Raw genomic sequence first — 22,214 nt, forward strand, 5'->3', positions numbered from 1 at the left:
CGTTTGTAGTGTCTTTTACCTGACTTTATCGGCTTTAACCGTTTGCGTCGCAATGTTGTTCGTTGAAATAATCCTCGGCTGGAAGAAATATATAATCGATTAGTGCTGATTGGCTAGTTAAGATCACCATGTTAGTAGCTTGCAGTAGGATAGTATCTCCTAGCTAGGAGGTGGAAGGAGAAGTAAAACCAAAACTTAAAATTGAGAGGGGTGTTGGCGCTTTGTTATTTCGAGTTTTTTTTAATACGTAGTTTCGCGTACCGGCTAGACGCGCTAAGTGAAAGACGAGCTATAACTTTTGAAGTGCATTGCTTCAGGCTAGAAACTTACGATTTTGATCTCAAACTGGAATAATGGCTAGCAAAGATATTAGTTCTGATGAAGATAGTCAGGATACTAATTCCGAATTAACTGCTAGTCAAACCAAAAGGCGCAGGACCAGTTCCATTTGGGAACTATTTGAAGAAGGTGAGGAGCAAGATATATCTAAATGTATGTTATGCAAGGGAAGAATTAACAGCAAATGTGGAAATACCTCAAGTATGTGGAAGCATGTGGAAAATAAACACAATGAGGAATACTTAAGAATTAAGTTGTAAGATAAAGAACCAAAACAGCTAACGATGCAAGAAACATTTCGACGAACAATGCTATTCTCGCCAAGTCACCCAAAAGCTGTAAAAATAACCAACAGCATTGGACGAATGATAGCTACCGACTATCAGCCATTTAGCGTAGTTGAGGATCAAGGTTTCATCAATGTTCTTCATGAATGTGAACCGAGGTACAAAATACCATGCAGAACCACATTTTCCCGAACGGTGATTCCAAAACTGTACAACGACATGATGCAAGATCTACAAAAACAGATGAATGAAGCTTTGAAGGAAGGAGTGGAATCGATTTCATTTACTTCAGACTCCTGGCGTTCAAGATCCATGGACAATTACCTTAGCCTGACGTGCCACTTTGTCAAGAAGGACTTCAGTCCAGTGATATTAACCTTCGCATGTCTACCATTCAACATTAGGCACACAGCTGGAAATATAAGAAACACGCTGCTGGAGGTCATAGTCCCTATCGTTCCAATTGAGATACAACGTAAGATTCCAATCTACATCGTGACAGATAACGAAGCAAGCATAAAGAAAGCCATAAGAGAATCTAACTGGCAGCATCGACCTTGTTTTTGTCACACAATCCAGTTAGCTATCAAAGACAGTTTTCAAAATATTAAGGTTGGTGACTTAACCGTGAAGAACATTTTGGCCAAAGCTCGTTCCATCGTTACTCATTTCTACATGAGTGCGCCTTCAAAGAGGTTGCTTGATGCTGCACAAGTTAAAATATTTAACATCAAAGAACATGAGGCAAAATGCTTGATACAAGACGTCGTAGTTCGCTGAAACAGCGAATATTATATGCTACAACGTTTGAACGAACTCAGACTTCCAGTTATGAAAGCCATGTTTAGTAGTAGGGACTATACAGATTCGCAGAGATCCAAGATGGCCGCCACCCCAAGATGGCCGCCCTCTCCCCATCTACCAAACTCAAACCAAACTTTTCAGACAAGTCTGGACTAGCCCGAGCTCCTGCCTGTTAGTTTCAACCCTCCCATGACATCATCTTCTTAACTTAGACCAAAACTAAAACTATAGTCAACCTTGAGGTCATCCCTGGCTTGCTAACATTGGGTGTTACCCTTTAACCACTCCAGCTTTCTGTAAGCCTAAAGTTAATAAAAACACATATTTTAAGACATCAAATATTTACTTTTTATAAGATGTACAGATATGCGTAATAAATAAATACAGAATATATAGTACAAAATAATCAACAACCAGCAAGGATAAACAAACATGTTTTAACGAGTTCATTTTTCACGTTGATCCTGTATCGTTATTTGACTCGGGAGTGCAATCGGCGGAGGGACGTTTGGGTTTATTTTCTAATTGTTTTCTGCTTCGCCGTTCAATTTCGTAAAGAGTTAACAAAACGTTGACTATTAACCCGTAAACAAAAAAGAAAATGAGGCACAACATATTGCGAGGGCTATGATAGCAAATGATATTTAAATTGCTAGTACGTGCTATATGTAACATACTAGAGAGTTAAGCGGCAGTTTTAATTGGATCCTATTTGTCACATTAGGCGGAGCGTAAGTAAAGAGATAATATCATTGGATAGGTTAATTAAGGTGGAGTTAGAAAATAAGCCTATAATTATAAGTCTGACAAGAATAACAAATATAGAAATAAAAATTTTTTAATAACAAACAATATAATACATACAATAACAAATATTTATATGAAAAACCCACCACCATTTAAAAAGATTAAACACCGGTCGACCCAAACCCCCCACTGGCGCGTGACGTCGGGGTCAAAGTCTAGAAACAACATAAAAATGTGTCACATGTTAAAACCTAAATTAAAAAATTGAAAATATTTACCGCCGTTTCCACCGGTCTTAGCAATATAACCGGCGTCACGATCAATTGGGCGAAACGATCACCCCGCTTGACAACGTAGGGGGTTTCCCCGACATTTGCGACGACGACTTTTATGGGTCCCCGATAGTCGGCGTCTATTAGTGTTAAGAATTATTATACTTTTACGCATTATAAAATAACTAATAAACATACCTATCGTCCCCTCGGCAACAAACAGCCCTTGGGCCGTTAAGCTGCTACGGCCAACAAGGCGGCCGTAGCTGTTCTCGGGCAGCATAACGCCTAACCCAGTCGACACAATTTTGATACCGTGAGGGTCGATTACGGTATCCACTGGACAATATAAGTCCAGTCCGGCCGACTGGGGGGTGGCGCGACGGGGAGTAAGCGCTGCCGGATGGATTTTAATCACAGGCAGGCAGGGCAAACGAGGAGCGGTAGAGAAAGACATCTTAAAGTTCTTGGGACTGGTATTTCAGAAACAGAAGTTAAACAACTGATAACTTTCATTTTGAAACCTGGGGCTTATATACAACCTTAGCGAGGTCAAATCTAATAGTGTCTAGGCAATACTTTCAAGATTCTTAAAATTCAATAAATAGCAAAAAGTTAATTAGATATATAGGCATAAAATTACCAAAATCTCTCCGAGGTCTAAGTTTTTTTTTCGTATGCAAAAAAGTTGTCTAGGAGTGTTTTAAATAATTCAAACGAGTTCGTGTTATATAAAAAAAAACCCTTTAGCGAAGGTTAAAAAGAAGTTACTTTGATAGCTGCCTAAGGGGACAAATATTATTCGTATGCAAAAGCTTGTTTAGGCGTGTTTCGAATAATTAAATTTGAATAATTCTCACGAGATCGCTTTATATAAGAAAAACAATTTATTAGTGAAGGTTAAAACTAATTACTTTGGGAGGGACAGAAATTGTTTTGTAACATGATTTAAATCTAAATAAATGTATATTAATATTAAACTAGAGAGGTTATTTTTTATATAGATAGATATATTTATGTCCTCTTTAATCTTTAGTATCAACTCCACAATGAAAAATGTATTTTAGGTTAAATTAAAAAATAGCGTATCAGACATAATTATTTTTCAAAACTCTTAATAAGAATAGAATAAGGTTGTGTTATAAAAAAAAACCAGGTCTGGGCCTGTATTCTAAAAAAAATGGCCCTGAGATTTTGGGTATAAAAGCTCGAGCATGGGCATAGGGTTTTCACAATCAATCCAGCCATGAGTAGCAAATATCTTCAAGAATCACAGTCTATGTTTGACTCTCCACCGTCTTCTCCTGGGGATCGAGCCGGAACCAGCAGCGGTAAGCGGACCATAAATCAATTTTTGAAGCCCGACCCTGTCGAGGTGTTAATCGACTCGGACGACGAGACGTTCGTCCAAGACGTACTACAAAAACACGTCGTGGGCATACACGGGATTGAAGGGTCGTATCGGCTGAGGAGCGACGGCCAGTATTTCGAGACACGAGTCCCCCCGCGAAAAGGGGACTATTTTGTAGACATAAGTGTCTACAAATTTAAGGATATAAAGGACTCCCAAGCCGACAAGCTTTGGGAGTGCAGCCACAAGCGGCTGAAACGAGTCGTTGACGGGAAAGATAAAGAGGCGGTCAAACTCCTCAACGCCTTCCACCGGTTGGTGGAGGACATAAAGGGTGACGCTCAGGCCACGCAGCAGCCGCCAAGCAAAGTAAGTATCTTATTAACAATAAATTTACAAAGCAAAATTTTGTTCCAATTTTTTTATTTCTGATAGAGATTCAAAAAATGAGTTCGAGCAGCGGCAGCAGCGGGAGTGACTCGGAGGGTAGTGAGGGAGAAGAACACGCACAGGTAAACCGGTACTACACAATTGAGCGACAGATTGACAAAACGAGTCGCAAGTGGCATTGTAAACAAATCGATTTGCGTATAGCTTTCAAAAATCTGGAAGACATTCCAACGCGAGATTTTTTTCGAATTTTTCGAAAAATTCTCGACGAAGTTATACGCAAATTAGTAACCGAGAACCCCGGGTATAATCGGGTTCGATTTGTTTTAAGCTCCCCCGGGTTGACGACCCCCGTTAATATTAAATTTATAAAAATTGACAAATTCACCAGTAAGCGAATTATGCGCACCATCTATAGAGTAACGCAATCTAGTCGGGACTTTGTTTTTAATGGCGAAGATTTTCAGTTTGATATAATTTTTCTAAACCTCGATGCAAATATAGGGACTTATTATAAATCCATAAAAAATAGAACTTTGGTTAATTTGGATTATTTCGTTAAACAAAATAACCAATTTATTTTTATGGAGAATAATGATAATCTCTGTTTTGCTCGGAGTTTAGTTCTGGGTAAAGAGATGGCCGATCGCAATTTTTATCAACAAAATAAGCAAGGTCCTCCCTTTAACCAGAACAATTTTGACAAACTGAAACGCAATAGCACCCTCGTGGGCAATATTGCGAAAATCTTGCACCGAAAAGCCGGCGTCCCCGAGGGTTTCGTTACTCTAGAAGATATTCAAAAATTTCAAAATTATTTAGCTCCCCATTATCGAATCGTGACAATTGATGCTGCGAATAATTTTACCATATTTTTCAAAGGACCCCAAGCTCCTAAATTTATCTATTTATTAAAAATTGGCGACCATATCCACCCCGCGAAAACTTGGCACGGCATGATGGGGGGTTGTATCTCTTGCGATTTATGCTTAAAATCTTTTTACAAATACGAATTGTTAAAAGAGCATAAATGCCCCGAGGATACAAAACCCTTTATATGTTTTCGGTGCCAAGGAGAAGCTTTTCATTTAACCAACGAGGACGTTTTAAAACGTTGCGACGAATGCCACCGCTACTTTTTCCCGGGCCCCTGCTACGAAACTCATTTACTTAATGGCACCTGCGCGAGCCAAAAACGATGTTTAGAATGTGGGCGACTTATGGGTGACGATCACGACTGCAATCCCGAATGCTCTCAGTGTAAAATAGTTCATCCGCCTGGTGAACATTTTGTTATGCCTTTGGAAACCAAAATGAAAGCCTCGCGGTTTATTTATTACGACATTGAGACTATTCTTAGAAATAATATCCACGTCCCCATTTTACTAGCTTGCGACGTAGAGACTGAAGCTGGCTTTGAAACCAAAATTTTTTACGGCGCCAATTGCGTCGAGCAATTTTTAAATTATTTATTTAGCGTAGAGCAGGTAGTTTTGACTGGACAGAAACGTAAAACGTACCAACCGCGCTTTACTAACACTCAAGTAGTAGCTCATTACGCAAAAGCTTTTGATAACTTCTTAATTCTTAACGCTTTAGTCCATAGACACGTCACCCCTGCCGTTATTTTTGACGGCAGTAAAATTTTAATGATTCATCTTGAGGGACCGCAAATTAGATTCCTCGATAGCTTTAATTACATTAGTCAGCCTTTGCGTAATTTCACCAGCATGTTTAGCCTTGGCGATGTAGCGAAAGGATTCTTTCCATTTGATTTTCATACCGAAGAAAATCTTAATTACATTGGCGTCATCCCTGAAGCTTCGTACTTTAACGTAGCTCAAATTAAGGCCAATGATTATCGAGATTTTCAAACTTGGTACGCGTCAATGGAAGGATCTATTTACAACATCAAAGAGGAGCTTATTAAATATTGCATTCAAGACGTCAAAGTCTTAAGACAAGGCGTCGAAGCTTTTAGAAAAATTTACGTAGACCTAACCAAATTAGACCCTTTTTGCTTAAAAAATATTACTTTGGCGGGTGCTTTAACCACTATTTATCTTAACAATTACTATAAACCTTACAGCATGGGTATTGTTCCTTCTAACGGCTATAACGCAAAATTTAATCACAGTCAGATTAGCTTAAAATATCTCGCTTGGGTGGAGAAAACGGAAAATATAAAATTGCGAACGGCTTTAAGCTATGGGGGTGAATATCGGGTGGGTCGCTATTTAGTCGACGGCTATAGCGAAACTCCGCCCAAAATCTACGATTTCCACGGTTGCTACTTTCACGGTTGTCCATGCCAAAAACTCAATGCCTACAATACCCAACTCAAAGCCAGCAACAGATTTCTGTACGAGCGGACGCTAGATAGAGAGCTGTTTATTAAAGAGAAGATGGTCGGGTATGAATATACCTCGATTTTTGAGTGTCAATTTGCTAAGCTTTTAAAAGAAAACGCCGAAGCAAAGGCTTTTTGCAAAAGTTTAACTTTTCGACCTCAAATATCAGCCCGTAGCGCTCTTTATGGGGGACGAACGGAAAATTTTGTTCTTAACTGCCACGTGCAAGGTGAGGAGAAAATTTTCTACAAGGATATTATTTCTTTGTACCCGAAAGTTTGTCGCGATTGTCCGTACCCTAGCGGCCACCCCATAATCTATAGCAGAGATTTTGACAAATCGCCAGGGTGGTATTTTGGCGTTATGAGTTGTCGTTTGCTGCCCCCTCAAGATCTCCACATCCCCTTAATTCCCTTTCGCAGCGGTGGTAAATTAGCTTACGCCCTCTGTCGCACGTGTCTAGAATTGCGAGCGGAAATCTGCGAACACACTGTCAATGAACGGGCTTTCGAATCAGTTTGGCCAACGGTCGAAGTCTATGCCGCTATGGAGCATGGATATAAACTCCTCGATATATTCGAGGTTTACCATTATCCAAAAACGGAATATTTCTTTGCCCAGTACATGACTGATTTTATCGCCTTGAAAGTGAAGAATTCCAGATTTCCCGCTCACGCGCAAACGCCTCTGCAAAAAGAGGCGTATATCGCTGATATAAACAAGAATGAAAAGCTTTCTCTGACAGTGGCGGATATTCAATCAAATCCTTCCCTGCGTAATATCGCTAAAATTAATTTAAATTCTCTTTGGGGTCGCATGGCGTTAAATACGGGAAAGATTCGCAGCATCTTTATCAACAATTATTACGAATTGATACGATACGCGAGCGATTACACTCTGGAATTAGTCGACTTACGGCCAGTTACGGAGTCGATCGCTCTCTTATCGTACAAAGCCAAAAGCGATTACGTTTCGGACTACAAACTGGGGTCGGCCATTGTGGGGAGCTTCGTTTCTTGCTACGGGCGACTCGAATTGAACAAGATGCTGCTTCAATTAGACCGCGCAGCTTTGTATTGTGACACCGACTCGATAATCTACCGCCATCTACCGGGAAAGTTTGACATTCCAACTGGCAATCATATTGGTTGCTGGGCGGACGAACTCGGCGGTGATTATATAACTTCCTTTTGTAGTACCGGTGCTAAAAGTTACTCGTTTCGCACTAGCAAAGGAAAAGAAGTCAAGAAAATTAAAGGGTTGACGTTAAATCGAGAAAATCTTGAAAAACTTGACTTTGAAACCTTTGAAAGTGTAGCGATGAATCCGGAAAAGGAAGTTACAGTCAATGTCCCTTTTAATTTTAAACGGGATAAATACAAGCTGCAGCTAGAGGCCGTTAAAATCACCAAAAGATTTCGCCAAACCTCGAATAAGAGATTGTTGAACGCCGATTTGACAACCAGTCGACCCTACGGTTTCAAAGAGGCAACACCCGCTTCAACATCTCTTTCGCATGAATTACGAGGCTAGGCGAAGACATACTTTTGAGGGCTTGTGGGAATCTTGCGTTCCTATCGAAGCCCTGGCCAAAGACGGTTTCTATCTTGCAGATGTAGAAACACAGACGACGCGCTGCGCCTTTTGCGGCATCGCCTTGTACCAGTGGCGTTGCACGGACCATCCATCGAGGGAACATCGGAAACACAGCCCATCGTGTCCGATGGTTTCCAAGAAACCGTGCAACAATAAACCACTGCGTCAGGGGTTTCCCGACTTCCCGACCAGCGAGGGCGAGGATGTTTGCGAGCCTCTAATCCAAACATGCCCAGCCACCAACAACGAGCGGTCGGGAAGCGAAAAAGTGCGCGTGCGCATAAATCCGTCGTGTTTTCTTCTGTAGTGCGTGTGTACCAACTACCCTCCGAGTCTCGCGTGAACTTTGACCTCATCAACGACCAACGCTTTCGCCAAAGGATAACGGAATTTGAAAAAAAATTTTTAAAAACAATTAATTAATAGGGATTTTTTTGGGGTAAAAGGGTTTTTTGTTTATATTGTTTTTTAATGCTATTTAAATATGTAAGGGTTTTTTTGGGGTTTTTGGATTTATAGTGTTTTAATTTTTTGATTATTAATGTTTTTTTAAAATATATATCTATGTTTTTAATATAAATAACCTGTCAACAATAATAAAATGTTTATTATTTAAAATGAATCCAACCGAGTCAGTCTCGCATTCTTTAAAGTTCCAAACACCCGCCCAGTTTCTAATCGTGGGGCCAACGCAAGCGGGGAAGAGTTTTCTTTTAAGTAACTTATTGCAAAATCATCAGCTTATGTTTGACCCACCGCATAAAAAGGTTATTTATTGCTACGCCGCCTGGCAGCCAAACTATGAAAAATTGAAACAATTGATTCCGGGAATTCAATTTATTCAAGGCTTGCCAACGGCGGATCCGGACTTTTGGGAAATGAATCGCGACTCCTACTTTATACTAGACGATTTAGCTAGTCAATTATTTAAACAAACTCATATTGCCGATTTAGTGTGCGTGACATCGCATCATTTAGGGTATACGGTTATTATTATTACTCAACAACTGTTTCCCAAGGGTAGCCAATCGCGGATAATTTCTCAAAACTCTTCCTATTTTATAATAATGAAAAATCCTCGAGATGTCGCCTCTATTAGATATTTGGCGCAACAAATAAGTCCAGATAACCCGAAGCGTATTACGGAGGCGTACAGACTAGCCACTAGAGAACCCTATAGCTATTTGTTAATTGATTTAAAACAAGAAACTCCGGAAAATTTACGATTAAGGTCGCGAGTTCTACCTCACGAATCACCTATGTATGTCTATGTCGATTAAATTTAATTGTCATTTGAATAATGGCCCCACGCGTTAAACGTCGATCAGCAAAACGCTCCCGGCTCGTCGTAGCGCGTCCCTCGACCAAGTTTGCCAAATTTGTCCCTTATTTACAGAGTTTGCGTCAAACTAGCTGTAAACAACGGCGAACCCTCTTAAACAATAGTAGTGCGCCTCAATTAAAGAGCATTCAGACAATTTGTAAGAATTTAAAGGGCGGAGGTATTTATTTGAGTAAAGACCGTAAGAAAAAGCTAGCAAAGTACAAGAAAATTATTAGACAACTCGGATCAAGTACCTTGTCGCAGAAAAGCAAAAAAAAGCTGTTGTTGCAGCAATCAGGTGGTTTTCTTACGACGTTGCTTGCCGCAATCTTGCCTTCAATTGTCCAAGCCATAGCTGCTAAACTATGAAACAAATGGTTCTTGTGCCCGCTAGCGCAGTAACTTCAACAGCTGCCCAAGAACACTCTGCTTTGGACCGAGAGATTGAGGATATTTTAAAATCGCCATTGAATGCCTACGATAAATTATATAAATATTTAGACGCTTTTAAGAAATATTTAAGTATTGAGAAACAAATTCCTTTACCTAAATTTGAGGTCGTAACACAAACAATGCCAAATGTACCCACGCCGCCATTACCGGTCACCCCTAAAATGCCCCCGCGAAAAAAACAATTGTCATGGCCGAGCTATGCCACGTCATCACCGTCAACAAGCGCTTCGGGCAGTTCTTTTACTACGCCTAAACGAACCGAGCCTCGGCAAAAGGTTTTAAAAAGCGAAACGGCTGCGGGGACACCAACACGAGAAGATTTTTACCGGCAATATGGGCCGACCTATGTTGGAGATATGGTGAAACGGCAAGCCGAAGTTCTTGCAAATCATTTGCAAAACACATTTTTCACGCCAAAAAGAGAGCTAGAAGAAGGAGCTCTCGGTTATGCAAATCGTGACGACAATTTTCAAGAAGAAATTGTCGATGAACAAGAGAATTTAGCGGAGGAAAACGGGGACAATTTAACGGACTTGGAAAACCTGTTCGAGACGGCCTCCGCTAAACAGAAGAACAAGAAAAAAAAGAAAAAACCTCGGAAAAAGAAAGACGAGCTTCAAAATCTCGGTCCAGTAGTTCCATCTAACGAACGAAGACCTCGACATCATAAATGGCGCGATATTGATTAATAAAATGTAATATTAAGACAAATTAAAAATTGTTTTATTGCGAACAATATCTGTGTACATGTTTTTTTAAATGTAAAGATAAATATAATAAAGCGACATAGTCGTTAAGTTTAAGATTCTGGTCATAGATGGCGTCTAATATCGTCTTTCTAGCCACGCCCTGACAGCGGAGTGCTAGGTACAGAAAACAATGGATACCGCACAGTTGAAAGAATGGATGTTGAATTTGTTGTTTATTGTAAACAACTCGTTTCCCGTATCGTTTTAAATTAACTTTATAGTATCGCGGCGACTTTCCGTAAGTGCAAAACATTTCTACCGTGTCATTGTTAGAAAAGCACGCTATCCAATGTTCTCCAGCCTCTCCAGCTGCTTCATTATTGAATATAAAGCAAAATTTGGGCCTTTTTGGCCGTTCTGGGAGTCTGTCTACTGGGAAGCACCCTAAATAGTAGGGTCGCGTTCTTTTGTCGCAAGTTAAAAGAGCGTTTATTTGCGAAGTGTTCATAATTTAGTCTCAGGTAACGAGACTTTTTGTAGTTCGGCGCCGTAGAAAACACCCAAAATTTGCTCCCCCTTTAAATCCGCTACGCGATAGACGGGTGGTGACCTGGGTATGACGTCAACAACGCGAAATATTTCGTCAGTAAACGTGCCTCCCGAGCTGGTTTTTCTAAAGACTCTACTAGCTATAGAGAGACGCACGTGATCGCCAACTTTAAGCCTCGGTGCGTATCGATTAATTCCGTTTGATTTCCCGTACAGTTTATTCCAAATGATTGATTCGTTATCTATATTAACATGAGCCGGTGCAATTCCAGTAGTTGAATGAACCCGTTCATTATAGGCTTGAGTAATTAAAGGTAAATATTTAACGTAATTTTTATTCCCCGTGGCTGTAATAACCCGGGCAATTTGTTCCTTAATTGTTCTAATAAAGCGTTCCGCTAGACTGGCCTTATGCTGACTCCGGGCAAAATGTATTTGCACATTGTTTCGTTTCAAGAAGGAATCAAAGTTGCGCGAACTAAATTCTCCACCGTAGTCAGTGTATATTTTTAAAGGGATCCTTTCTCGAAATATTTTTTTAAAAGCTTCGATAACCTCGCCAGATGTTTTGTTTCTAAGAGGTACTGTCCATCCGTAGCGGCTTAAGACGTCAATAACGCACAAAACATAGCGAACATTTTTATTAAAACGTTTTAATTTCGGTAGATCCAACAAATCAGCTTGAAAAACGTCATCGATAGTCGAAGCGTAGACCTGGTTGGTTTTGAATCGGAAACGTCGAAATCGGTGTTTCGTGTAAGCGGGTTGTTTCTCGAGAAAGGCAATTAATTTGGCTTTTGACACGTCCGGTAAAGCCTTTTGTAACCTGGCTAGCGACCCATAAGCGGCCGGATTAGCCACGTCGTAATAAATTTTTCTAATTTTAGCGTCCATGTCTTAACAAGTATAAATAACGACTAAATATTTTCCTAATAAACAACTTTATTTAATACACGCAAAGGTATTTTATAAAAACAATATCAGTTAAACAAATACGCTATATCAGTACATTTATCTTAATAGCCATAAATCAAGGCATTCTTTAAATCGGCAAAACTGTTTTGACAAAATAAGCGTAAATATCCTCTTGATCCTCCATCCAGCCATGATCGATCTCAAATTGATGCAAAATTTTCTCACGATCCAACTGAGGCAGCGCTTCGTGCAAATTTCGCTCGACTCGATCACTGAAATTTGTGTCAAATTCCGAGCAGCTTTGAGAGTGGCATATTTGTTTTCGACACTCAACGTTCGCGCAAGTGGAAGTGACGTCAAACAAAGTGGTAGTGAGCTCGTTTAAAATTAATTCGCGCATGCGACAGACAGCTATCCCTTTAGCCTTGAGATCCTCGTCAATCAGCGGCTTTAAATCGATCAATGTCTGCCATCCTGTTTTGTTCAGGCTGAATCCTTCGCTGGTGCTAAAGTTCAGGAAATAACGACTGCCGCTGCCTCGTTCATAGTATCGAAGATCGATTAGACGTTCATCTTTCGAGTTGACGAAGCATTCCAGCTTGATGCGCTCTTTGACGGGCAACCAAATATGATAGCGAGGTATTTTTCCGTCAAAAAAGGACGTGAGTTCATTTTGAAACCGAAACAAAGCGTACCAGGCGTTAGGTTTTAATATAGTTTTTGTACGCGTATCCGATCTTTGAATTAATATTTTAGGTTCAATCGATTCAATGACGCAAATGTCGAGCTTTGGCGTGACGGTGTGTACTTGGTGCATCTTGGCTCGCGACTGATATTGTATTTATAAAGTTTTAGTCTTTTATACGTTGGGGTGATTATAAATAATTTCTCTGTTTTTAGATATTATTAATTGGTTGTTTGGAAATTCGGCCATGACAATGCACGTGACGTTTTCGGTTAGCGGAGAGCTAAATCTTAACGATAATCGCAAGTTACCAGTCTGGGGCATGGAATTTAGGCCTAACGAAGCGAGATGTTCTCTACTCATTCAAAAACAACGACAAAAAAGCCTTTTTTATATAAATCGTAAGAAATTATATTTCCTCGGTCAAGACCTAATATCTCGAGACCCTCGAATAAAGAATTGTAACATCTAACGTATTGATCGTCGGCAAAATTAGGCGTAAAGGGGATATCGGGATAATTTTGTGAATTTAAAGAGAATTGCATGAAATCGAGTTTGAAGTGTTGGAGATCCAGGGGGTTAGAAGTTGCTTCCCCTACAAATTTTTTATTAGTAACGAAAGCCACGACAGTTCGCGAGGGTAATTGCCCCGTAAACAAGCTGTCCCTAATAAAATCTTGCGTTCCGGTGGTTATTAAGAAATTTTTCATAACAATAGAGTTTACTTCGTAACGAGCGTTTATTCCCGAATTTAACATCTGGGCGTGAGCTAGCTGCAGCTCTGGATTAACCTCAATTTCGCGCGTAAACAAGGTGCATTCCGTTAAATAAATCTTATACTTTTTGCCCGTTTCATTGTGAATAATAGCGAAATCCGTGGAGCTTCGATGAAGTCTAATTCGCACCTCGATATTATCTAGTAAGAATTTGGGCGTTTTGAACATATCCAAAAATAATTCGCCAATTACATCGCACGTCTTTGATTGTGCCACGCGTTTAGCGCGACGACCAATACCGTTATCTTCCTTGTTGATACTGGCGTCCGCTAAAGCCGTCGCCGGATCGATAATGGTATCCAAATAATATAACATAGAAGTTAACCAGGAATTGCCCGCCGTTTGTCCATAATTTAAAAGTATTTTAAAATAGGCCATATATGGGTACATATTATTAGGTTGCTGGACAGCGACGCCATTATGAAATAATTCTACTTGACAAAATAGCGAGGCAATTATTAAATTTGTTACCGAGACTTTCTTTTCCGCATCTGGAACGGCCGTGCCGTCCTCGTGTAAAACGCGAAATTTTAATCTCAAAAGAGTTTTAGTCAAATCGTGATAATTGTTAGAGGGAGGAATGATATTTTCTATATATTTTGCATTAGTTAGGGGAGCAATTGGATAATGAGCAGTCGTTTTAGTCCCAACAATATTATTATTCACCACTGGCTTTTCAAATACTTCAAAGTCGGAAAGAACACTTTCGTAGGTCGACATGTTTAGTCTAGAAAATCGCGTTTAGTGCGTCGTTTAACACGTTTGCTCCGGCTTGTTTTAGCAGTCCTCTTTCGTTTTCGGCCCGTCCCGCTCTGAGTGTTGACGAACCGGTCCACGCCTTTATGTAGTAGGGAATTTATAGATTGTTTGACATTTCGTTTAATCGATTCTCGAGGTGATATTCCGGGGTTTTGGGCATCGCTAATTACTCTACTCGTTAACCCAACAGCTTCGGACGCTAAAGTACTAATGGCTGGCCTAATAAAGGGTGTAATTTTGCGCAATAAAGAATTAAAGATGCCGCCGACACTAAAACGACCCCCCGATTGGAAAACGTTTGCGTGTAAAGCCGGAAAGGGGGATCCTCTTTGGAAATACAGAGTGTATCTATTAGGCACCATTGCTCCTGTTCTATTGACGTCGACGCCTAAAAAACAGTTTAATATATACTTTGCCCAAATTAAACGGGATATTTTCCCCGTAATCGGATTTTAATTCAATTTCAATTTCTTGTATATCGCTGGTTGAAATTGGATAAAAGTCGATATTATTAAATATTTCCTGGTTCTCTTCGTCTAGCAGCGAAAAAGCCGGCATTTTTATGAAACGTAGCAGAGGGGCTTGACCACCACCCACTACTTGTTGACGGATAATATTGGTATAAACAAACATGGCATCGACGCCTCTCATGATATCCGCGGGAAACTCTGACGTCCCGTTATTGATATACCGATCCAATTGATTACTACTAAAACCTAGCAATCGTCCCAGTCCTCGTCCGGGTGTTGTTTTGGGAAACAAAATTGAGACCGTATCGTTCAGTTTTGAAACCGTGACGGTTCCGTCTACATTCTGCGTAAATTTTAGACTTTTTCTATGCGTCGGCGACATGGCTTCGCTCATAGCACTTAAAACATCGCTAATATGGTAATATACCCCGGGAGGAATCTCGCACGCGTAATTGTCAACTCGTCTGGCTTGAGACCCGGGTAAATACGGCTGGTCAGCCATATTTGGGTCTTCTGGAAATTTATCCACATCGTATTCGCTAGTCCAAAAATTATTATCCGCTGTCAGGGTCATTATTCTTAATCGAGAATTTACCAGAGCTACTCCCGAATGACTGTGTTTAAAAAATTCTCCCTCTTCGGGAATGTTAAATAACTGAGCCATTGGTCCAGCTACCGACACGCGAACACCTGGCTCTATTTCGAGACGAACATAAAATCTATCTTCCAGCGCCGTTTTGAGAATGTACATTTTAAAATACCGGCTGGGCATATATTCTTGAACCCCCAATAACTGATTAATAATTTTTAAATGTAAAGAGAAGGGAATTACGGCCCCGCTTGCCGTAAAATCGCAGGTATAATCGCCCGCGGGTATTTTGATTTTTGTGACACTAGTCTTAGTAAATAGATACATTAGTGAGTCATGAACGCGATAATTTACAAATGTGTCATCAGTTGTTTTGAAATGCGTAAAATTACGCTCTAAGGGTTTAGTGGATAGAAACGTCCCACCAACGTATTCAGCTTCTAAATTTAATATATCACGCAATTCCTTTGGGAAGAGCATTTCAATTTTTGCCGGACAATAGACTCTAAAATAACGTTCTGCTCCTTGCTTAATAACGCTAAATTCGGCCTGATGTAATCTTAAAGGGTCAAAATTGCGCGCATTTATTTGGAGGTTCTCGGCAATTTTTTCATAAATCTTATAATCATCTGTCGATCTAAACTCGCCTGACACTTTAAAAAAGAAATAAACCCAGGGTTCTTCCCAGGGGGTATAGCGCTTTATGGTTCTATTGACTCGATATTCTATGTATGCATTGTCTTTGTCTATAGTATATTCTTCTACCGTCATGCTCAAGGGCCCTAGTTGGTGTCTTCCGGAGTAATATCTATCGGGGTCAGCGCCAAGCAATTTAGCTACTTGGGGAGAAAATTTAATTTCCACCCATTCCGGTGTTTTGAAATTATACACGATAGCATACCCCCAATTATCTACTGTGTGGTATGTTACTTGAATTTTTTTAAATACTAATTTTTCTAAAGTGTTGGCTACGGCTCGATAAAGCCCTTCGGCGTTTTTCTCTGGCGTTTTACTGGCTTTAAAAGTTTGAGGTAAGAACAATACTGTGTAATTGTCATAATCTTCAGGGTTAATAGGCTTAGGCTCTTCGGGAATAATTGGTTCAGGCTTTTTTTTTCGACGGATCAACCGGCTGCGGAAACAAGGGTTTTTCATCAACCGGTGGTGGGGAGGGGGTCGGTAATATGGGTAGCTCAAAAGTAGAGGATGTTGTAGAGTCTGGAGATTTTGAGAGGTCAGGCTTGGATGGGTCGGGTTTCGGTAAGTCAGGTTTTGAGGGGTCTGGAAATATATATATTTCCTCAACCTCCGTTGGCGAGGGGGTCGGCGTCAGTGGTTCGAAGGTAGAGGGTTTCGGAGCCTCTGGTGCTGGAATTTTAGGGGGATCCGGAGCTGGTATTTTGGGGGGATCCGGAGCTGGTATTTTAGGGGGATCCGGAGCTGGTATTTTAGGGGATCCGGAGCTGGTATTTTAGGGGGATCCGCAGCTGGTATTTTAGGGGGATCCGGAGCTGGTATTTTAGGGGGGTCCGGAGCTGGTATTTTAGGGGGATCCGGAGCTGGTATTTTAGGGGGATCCGGAGCTGGTATTTTAGGGGGATCCGGAGCTGGTATTTTAGGGGGATCCGGAGCTGGTATTTTAGGGGGATCCGGAGCTGATATTTTGGGGGGATCCGGAGCTGGTATTTTAGGGGGGTCCGGAGCTGGTATTTTAGGGGGATCCGGAGCTGGTATTTTGGGGGGATCCGGAGCTGGAAGCTTCGGTAGTTCAGGCTTGGGTGGCTGCGGTTTTGGCTTTGGCTTTGGCTTTGGTAACTCGGGCTTAGGTGGTTTGGGCTTTGGATAGTAGGGTTTCGGTAAGTCAGGTTTAGGGGGGTTTTGTTTTGGAAAAGTTATTTTGGGTGGAGGGGTTATTTTAGCTGGCTGTGGTTGTACAAGTACTACGGGTTCAGTCGTAGCAATAGGTATCGGAAGAAAAGGCGTAGTTCGCGGTAAAATAGGTATAGATGGCGGTACAGGTTTATATTCTGGTTGAGGTTTTTTTCTTATTGGCGGAACCTCATGGCTTGTTTTACGTTTTATGGCGGCCTTAGGAATGTACTTGTAATCAAATTTTTTTTTAAAACTATCTCCAACATTATCAATTTCGATTTCCACGTAATTATTAGTGTAATTTAAACTTATATTTTTAGCATGCTTTGATACAGGAAATTTGGATATATAGGGAACATCTTCGTAATTATTCTCTTTAAATTCAAATAATGTGGTCAAGGGGGAATCAGCTGGTATTTTGAACCGTATGTTTTCCTCTCCTAAAACTTGCAGGTAAACGGGAAAGTTTGTATCTAACTGTTTTCCTAGGGCCCCGTCTTTATATTTATTTACTAATTTAAAAGATAATTTGCCTTTTAAATACGGATGACTGTCTACATCATCATTTAACAGCTCGACAAAATTTTGGGGCAGTTCGTCCTCTTTGGTCTTGGTATAACGATTGACAGGTATCTCTATTTTTTGATATTCAACAGGCTCTCTAACAGCTGCATAGTTGTCACGGTTTGGGTCACTTACAACCTGAATTTCAAACTTGTTAAACTCTTCGCTTATATTCACCCAATGATTTGGAAATATGATTTCTGCCAACCCGACTTCAAAATCACTAGTCAAGTTCAAAGGTTGATGCAAATAATTTTTAAAACTTGATTGGGTATTGTTTGGGTATATATCTAGACACGTATTAGACGCTAAAGTTAAAAAAAAGTCGTCATTCATGACTAACGTCTGTTTATCAACTAACCCCAACTTCTTAAACAAACCTTATTTTATACATAAAATAGATCGTCCATAGCTCGGTAGACTGGCCGGGATTTGAACTCGCCACCTTTTTGGCCATTACATTAGTAGACCCTGCCTTTAACCACTGAGCTATGGACGATCTTAAAATACACGCCGTTTATCTTCATCAAAAAAAAAACTTTAAAAATTCTTAAACTTTTAAAGTCGTTACCCTTGAAAAATCTACGTAGCTAGGTAATTGACCTTACCCGATTCCAATAAAAAAAGACAACGCCCTGACTAGTTCGAGCCGGTTTCAACCTGTTTTCAAGCGGTTATTATATAAGACACGCGGCTTTAATAGTACGTTTCAGGGTGTGGTCGGTAAAAAATAAATTTTTTTTTATCTAGAGAACTTGTTTAATATTAAATCTGCTCTCGGTCATTTAGTATATAAGCTCCGTGTTTCGTAAAGAAAGTTATCAGTTGCTCAGCTATGCTCTTAAAACTCCAACTAACGATGTCTTGCTTTAACTCGTGCCGCTTTTGTTGGGTGAGTAAAGACCAAACTCAATTTTCCAACGGAAAAGGGACCAATTTCGATTATGCCAACTGTCTCTTCTCGGGCATTGCCTGAAAAGGGACCAATTTCGATTCATGGGCTAGATTTACGTAGCTTTTCGGGACAATCTCTACTCTGCTACATTTGGCTGCCCGAAAAGTTGCGTAAATTTGTGTGAAGTCGCATTTTTTCGGCCAACCACTCAACATCGACCATAGTTCGGGACCAAATGCAGGAGATTTATGTCAGAAATCCGGAGAATTTGGTCCCGGACTAAGAAACCAGGTGGAATAATGTTGAGGAAGTTCATGAATCGACCTTCATTGCAGCGTCATTTGCGTCCATACAACGGACTATTGCAATGAAGGAAAATCGAGTTTAAGTTAAGTCCTGCTACTTCTTCCGCGGCAAGACTTAATTTGACGTGTTTTCCATTGGTCTCTTGAAAGTTGCGTAAAATTTGTGTGAAGTCGCCTCAGCCATCAGAATGCATGAGCAAAGCCTTTTGGTTGTGGTTCGATTTCATTCGCAAGGTCGGGCTGACACTGCAATGAAGGAGAAGTTCTGGCCCAAACAACCAGACCAGAACAAGAAGACCAGGCCCCCCACAGTGGCTCGGATGTAACTTCCTTCGGGAGGTAAAGGGTCAACGAAGAATTTTATAGGACATGGCCCGTACAACCCGACAAGCCCTACTACCGCATACGGTTCTGCGTACCCTGCACCAGCTGGAGCACGTTCTCTTCAGTGAGGCCTTGACTTCGATGTCCTTCTCAAACTTAACAGCTGTTCGCTCGATCAACGTGGATACGATTCGGAGCCGAAATGCCCAAGATCTTCTTGAGTCAATGGAGGCATGTAGCACCAGAGTGCCTGAAAAAAAGCTAGTGGCCCGACGCCCCGCTAGAGTGAATGTCGCGTTGATGTCGTGAAATTGTTAATAAAACGCGGCGCTAATTACGATTTAAAGAGTGGCTTTCAGTTAAGATTTCGACTAAAATATCAAGTTTTGAAAATCAAAATGTCACTTTGAGCAAGATGCTTTTTACGCTAGAGATAAAAACAATTACCTTCAAAATTACGATTTAAAGAGTGGTTTTCATTAGCGGTAAAAGTGGCGGTAAATATTTCTAGTTTTAATTTAATCTTTGTTTATATTTATTTTCTTGTTATACTCTATTTATATTCTTGTTATTCTCTATTTTATTGTATATATTATTTGGTATTTGTTATTAAAAAATCTTTATTTATATATTTGTCTTTGTTTCTCAGACATACTTTAAAGGTTATTTTTTATGGCGGGAAATTCAAACGAGAATCTTACAAAATAACTAGACTGGTTTATTAAAAGAACTACAGCCTCCGAGGGTTAAGCCGAGCTTGTTTTGGGGAAAAATGGGTAAAACCCCTCTAAAGAGTCATAGCCTGCTGGAAGGTAGGGTTGGTCAGGTAGGAGTTTAGCTTAATCTTTGTTTGGAAGTTTGGTGGATGATGTTCTGGCCGCCATCTTGGGGTGGCGGCCATCTTGGATCTCTGCGAATCTGTATAGTCCCTACTACTATGTTTGAGATTACTACTATTGAAAATCTAACCAATCGAGAGTGGATCATCATTGAACACTTGTTAAAAATCCTGGAGCCATTTGAAGGAGCGTCGAAAGAGCTGTCAGGAGAGCTCTATCCAACCATAAACCTTGCTTTTCCAGCATTGCACTACATAGAGAAGGAGCTAATGATGTTAAGCGAAACTCGACAAGAACTGGAAACAAACTTGGCTCAAGCTTTCCTGAATAGCTTAAGAGCCCGGTTCCCAGATTATCGAAAGGATCATCTCTACTTGATAGCTATGCTTTTGGATCCACGAATTAAGAATGTGCTTCTTCAAAATGAAAACGATGAAATACCCAATGCTATAAGCCTCTTGAAAAGAGAAGTAGCTGAACTTTATGAAACTGGAGAACCAGTAGAACAACCAAGGCAAGCAGAGGCAGTCAGCCCAACGAGTGAAAAAAGATGTGGGCTGTGGACACCAGTTAACAAACAATCGGCAAAAAATGCAAAAGAAAGATAATGAGCACAGCCTTATTGACGAAGTTAACATTTATCTTAGTTCAAGTACAGAAACAGATAGCATCAATATATGGGAATATTGGAAAAGAAACGAGGTAAAATTTCCTCACTTGAGCAAACTTGCCAAGAAATATTTGAATATACCAGCGTCTTCAACCTCCAGTGAGAGACTCTTTTCCAAAAGTGGAAATGTTGTAACCCAAAAAGGTGCAAACTTGAGCCCTGATCATGTACAGCAGCTAACTCTGTCACATGAAAACTTAAAAAATAAAAATTCTTCTCATGTAAAAGACCAAGTTCCTGTTTAAGACTTTTAGCCGAAGTTACGGATTAAATCATTAACTATCGGTTTTCTCTCATTTCTTTGCCTATTTCTTAATAACATTTAAAATGTTCAAGAGTGATCAAATTTGTTCCTAAAAATATCTTAATGGTATAAAAGTGATGTCCTTAGTTTAATTAAAATAAAAGTATTAATGTCACCACTCACAGTTTGTCAAATATTTTTAGTTTAAAATAATTAAAGTCATTTCCGTTTTCTGTTTAAACTAAACCATTTTTGATAGAAGAAATTTATAAACAAAATTTTAAAACTAAAGGACAATACCATTCGTGTTAATAAACATAATAAAAGTCATATTATGTACAAAAACTGTTAATATTGAAGAATAAAAACTGAGTAATGAATATACTTTAGTCTTTAGCTTTATTTGTGTATGAACATAAATCAATAGTAGGGCTTATCCTTAAAACTGAGGTTAGATCCATACTCGGTAAAAAATTCCCAATTTGAATTACTCGAAACGAGTACTCGATAAATACTCGAATAACAAATTCAATTACTCGATACGAGTACTCGATAAATACTCGAAAGGAAAAATTCAAATACTCGATACTCGAAATACTCGAGTACTCGATACGAGAAATTTTTGATACTCGAGACTCGACTCGAAACCCAAATTCTAAGGCTCGCACAGCCCTAATAGAACCTTGTTATGGAAATATGGCTCAACTAAAAGTTTGGAGAATATTATACATTTTTCAGTTCCTTAGGAATAAAAGTTTGATTGATTTGAAGATATTTCGGCGGCTTTTTTAGACAAATCTGCTAGAGGAATTTCACCATAATCCCACTGCAGTCCACAAAAGTTTTGCATTATCCACGAATTTGTTCGCTTATCCCTTTATTTCAGTATATGATACGATGGCAATTCCTTTAAATTGAAAAACAATTTCTTTTTCGATCTCTGTGTCATAAAGAACGAGCTCTTTCGCAACATATTAGCCATCCAAGAATTGGAAATTTTCCTCAATAACGCAAACAATGATAACTATTTTACAGGAAATATTATTAAATTTATACGGGTCGCCTACAAATAGGAAAGTGATATTTACTTACATTATTAACTTTTTCCTTTGGTTGAATATAATTGAATACTTTATATGGGGTGGCGTAGCGGTT

General features: G+C 39.8%; 1 protein-coding gene across 1 annotated transcript; it reads left to right on the forward strand.

The window, feature by feature from the left end:
- The first annotated feature begins 353 nt into the window (after positions 1-353).
- Positions 354-1,406, forward strand: LOC149649539 (zinc finger BED domain-containing protein 4-like). Its single transcript, XM_089849472.1, has 2 exons — positions 354-540; positions 607-1,406. The coding sequence occupies exons 1-2, from the start codon at positions 354-356 to the stop codon at positions 1,404-1,406; spliced, it is 987 nt and encodes a 328-aa protein (XP_089705598.1).
- The last annotated feature ends 20,808 nt before the right edge of the window (positions 1,407-22,214 follow it).

The sequence above is a fragment of the Phalangium opilio genome, unplaced genomic scaffold (assembly GCF_054372755.1).
Source record: "Phalangium opilio isolate 3A_F unplaced genomic scaffold, DU_Popi_V2 ptg000088l_1, whole genome shotgun sequence".
NCBI classification, from domain to species: domain Eukaryota; kingdom Metazoa; phylum Arthropoda; class Arachnida; order Opiliones; family Phalangiidae; genus Phalangium; species Phalangium opilio.

Coding starts and splice junctions, on each gene's coding strand:
- LOC149649539 (XM_089849472.1), top strand. CDS start 354: ATGGCTAGCAAAGATATTAGTTCTGATGAAGATAGTCAGGATACTAAT. Junction 541..606: donor CAAATGTGGAAATACCTCAA/GTATGTGGAAGC, acceptor TGTAAGATAAAG/AACCAAAACAGCTAACGATG.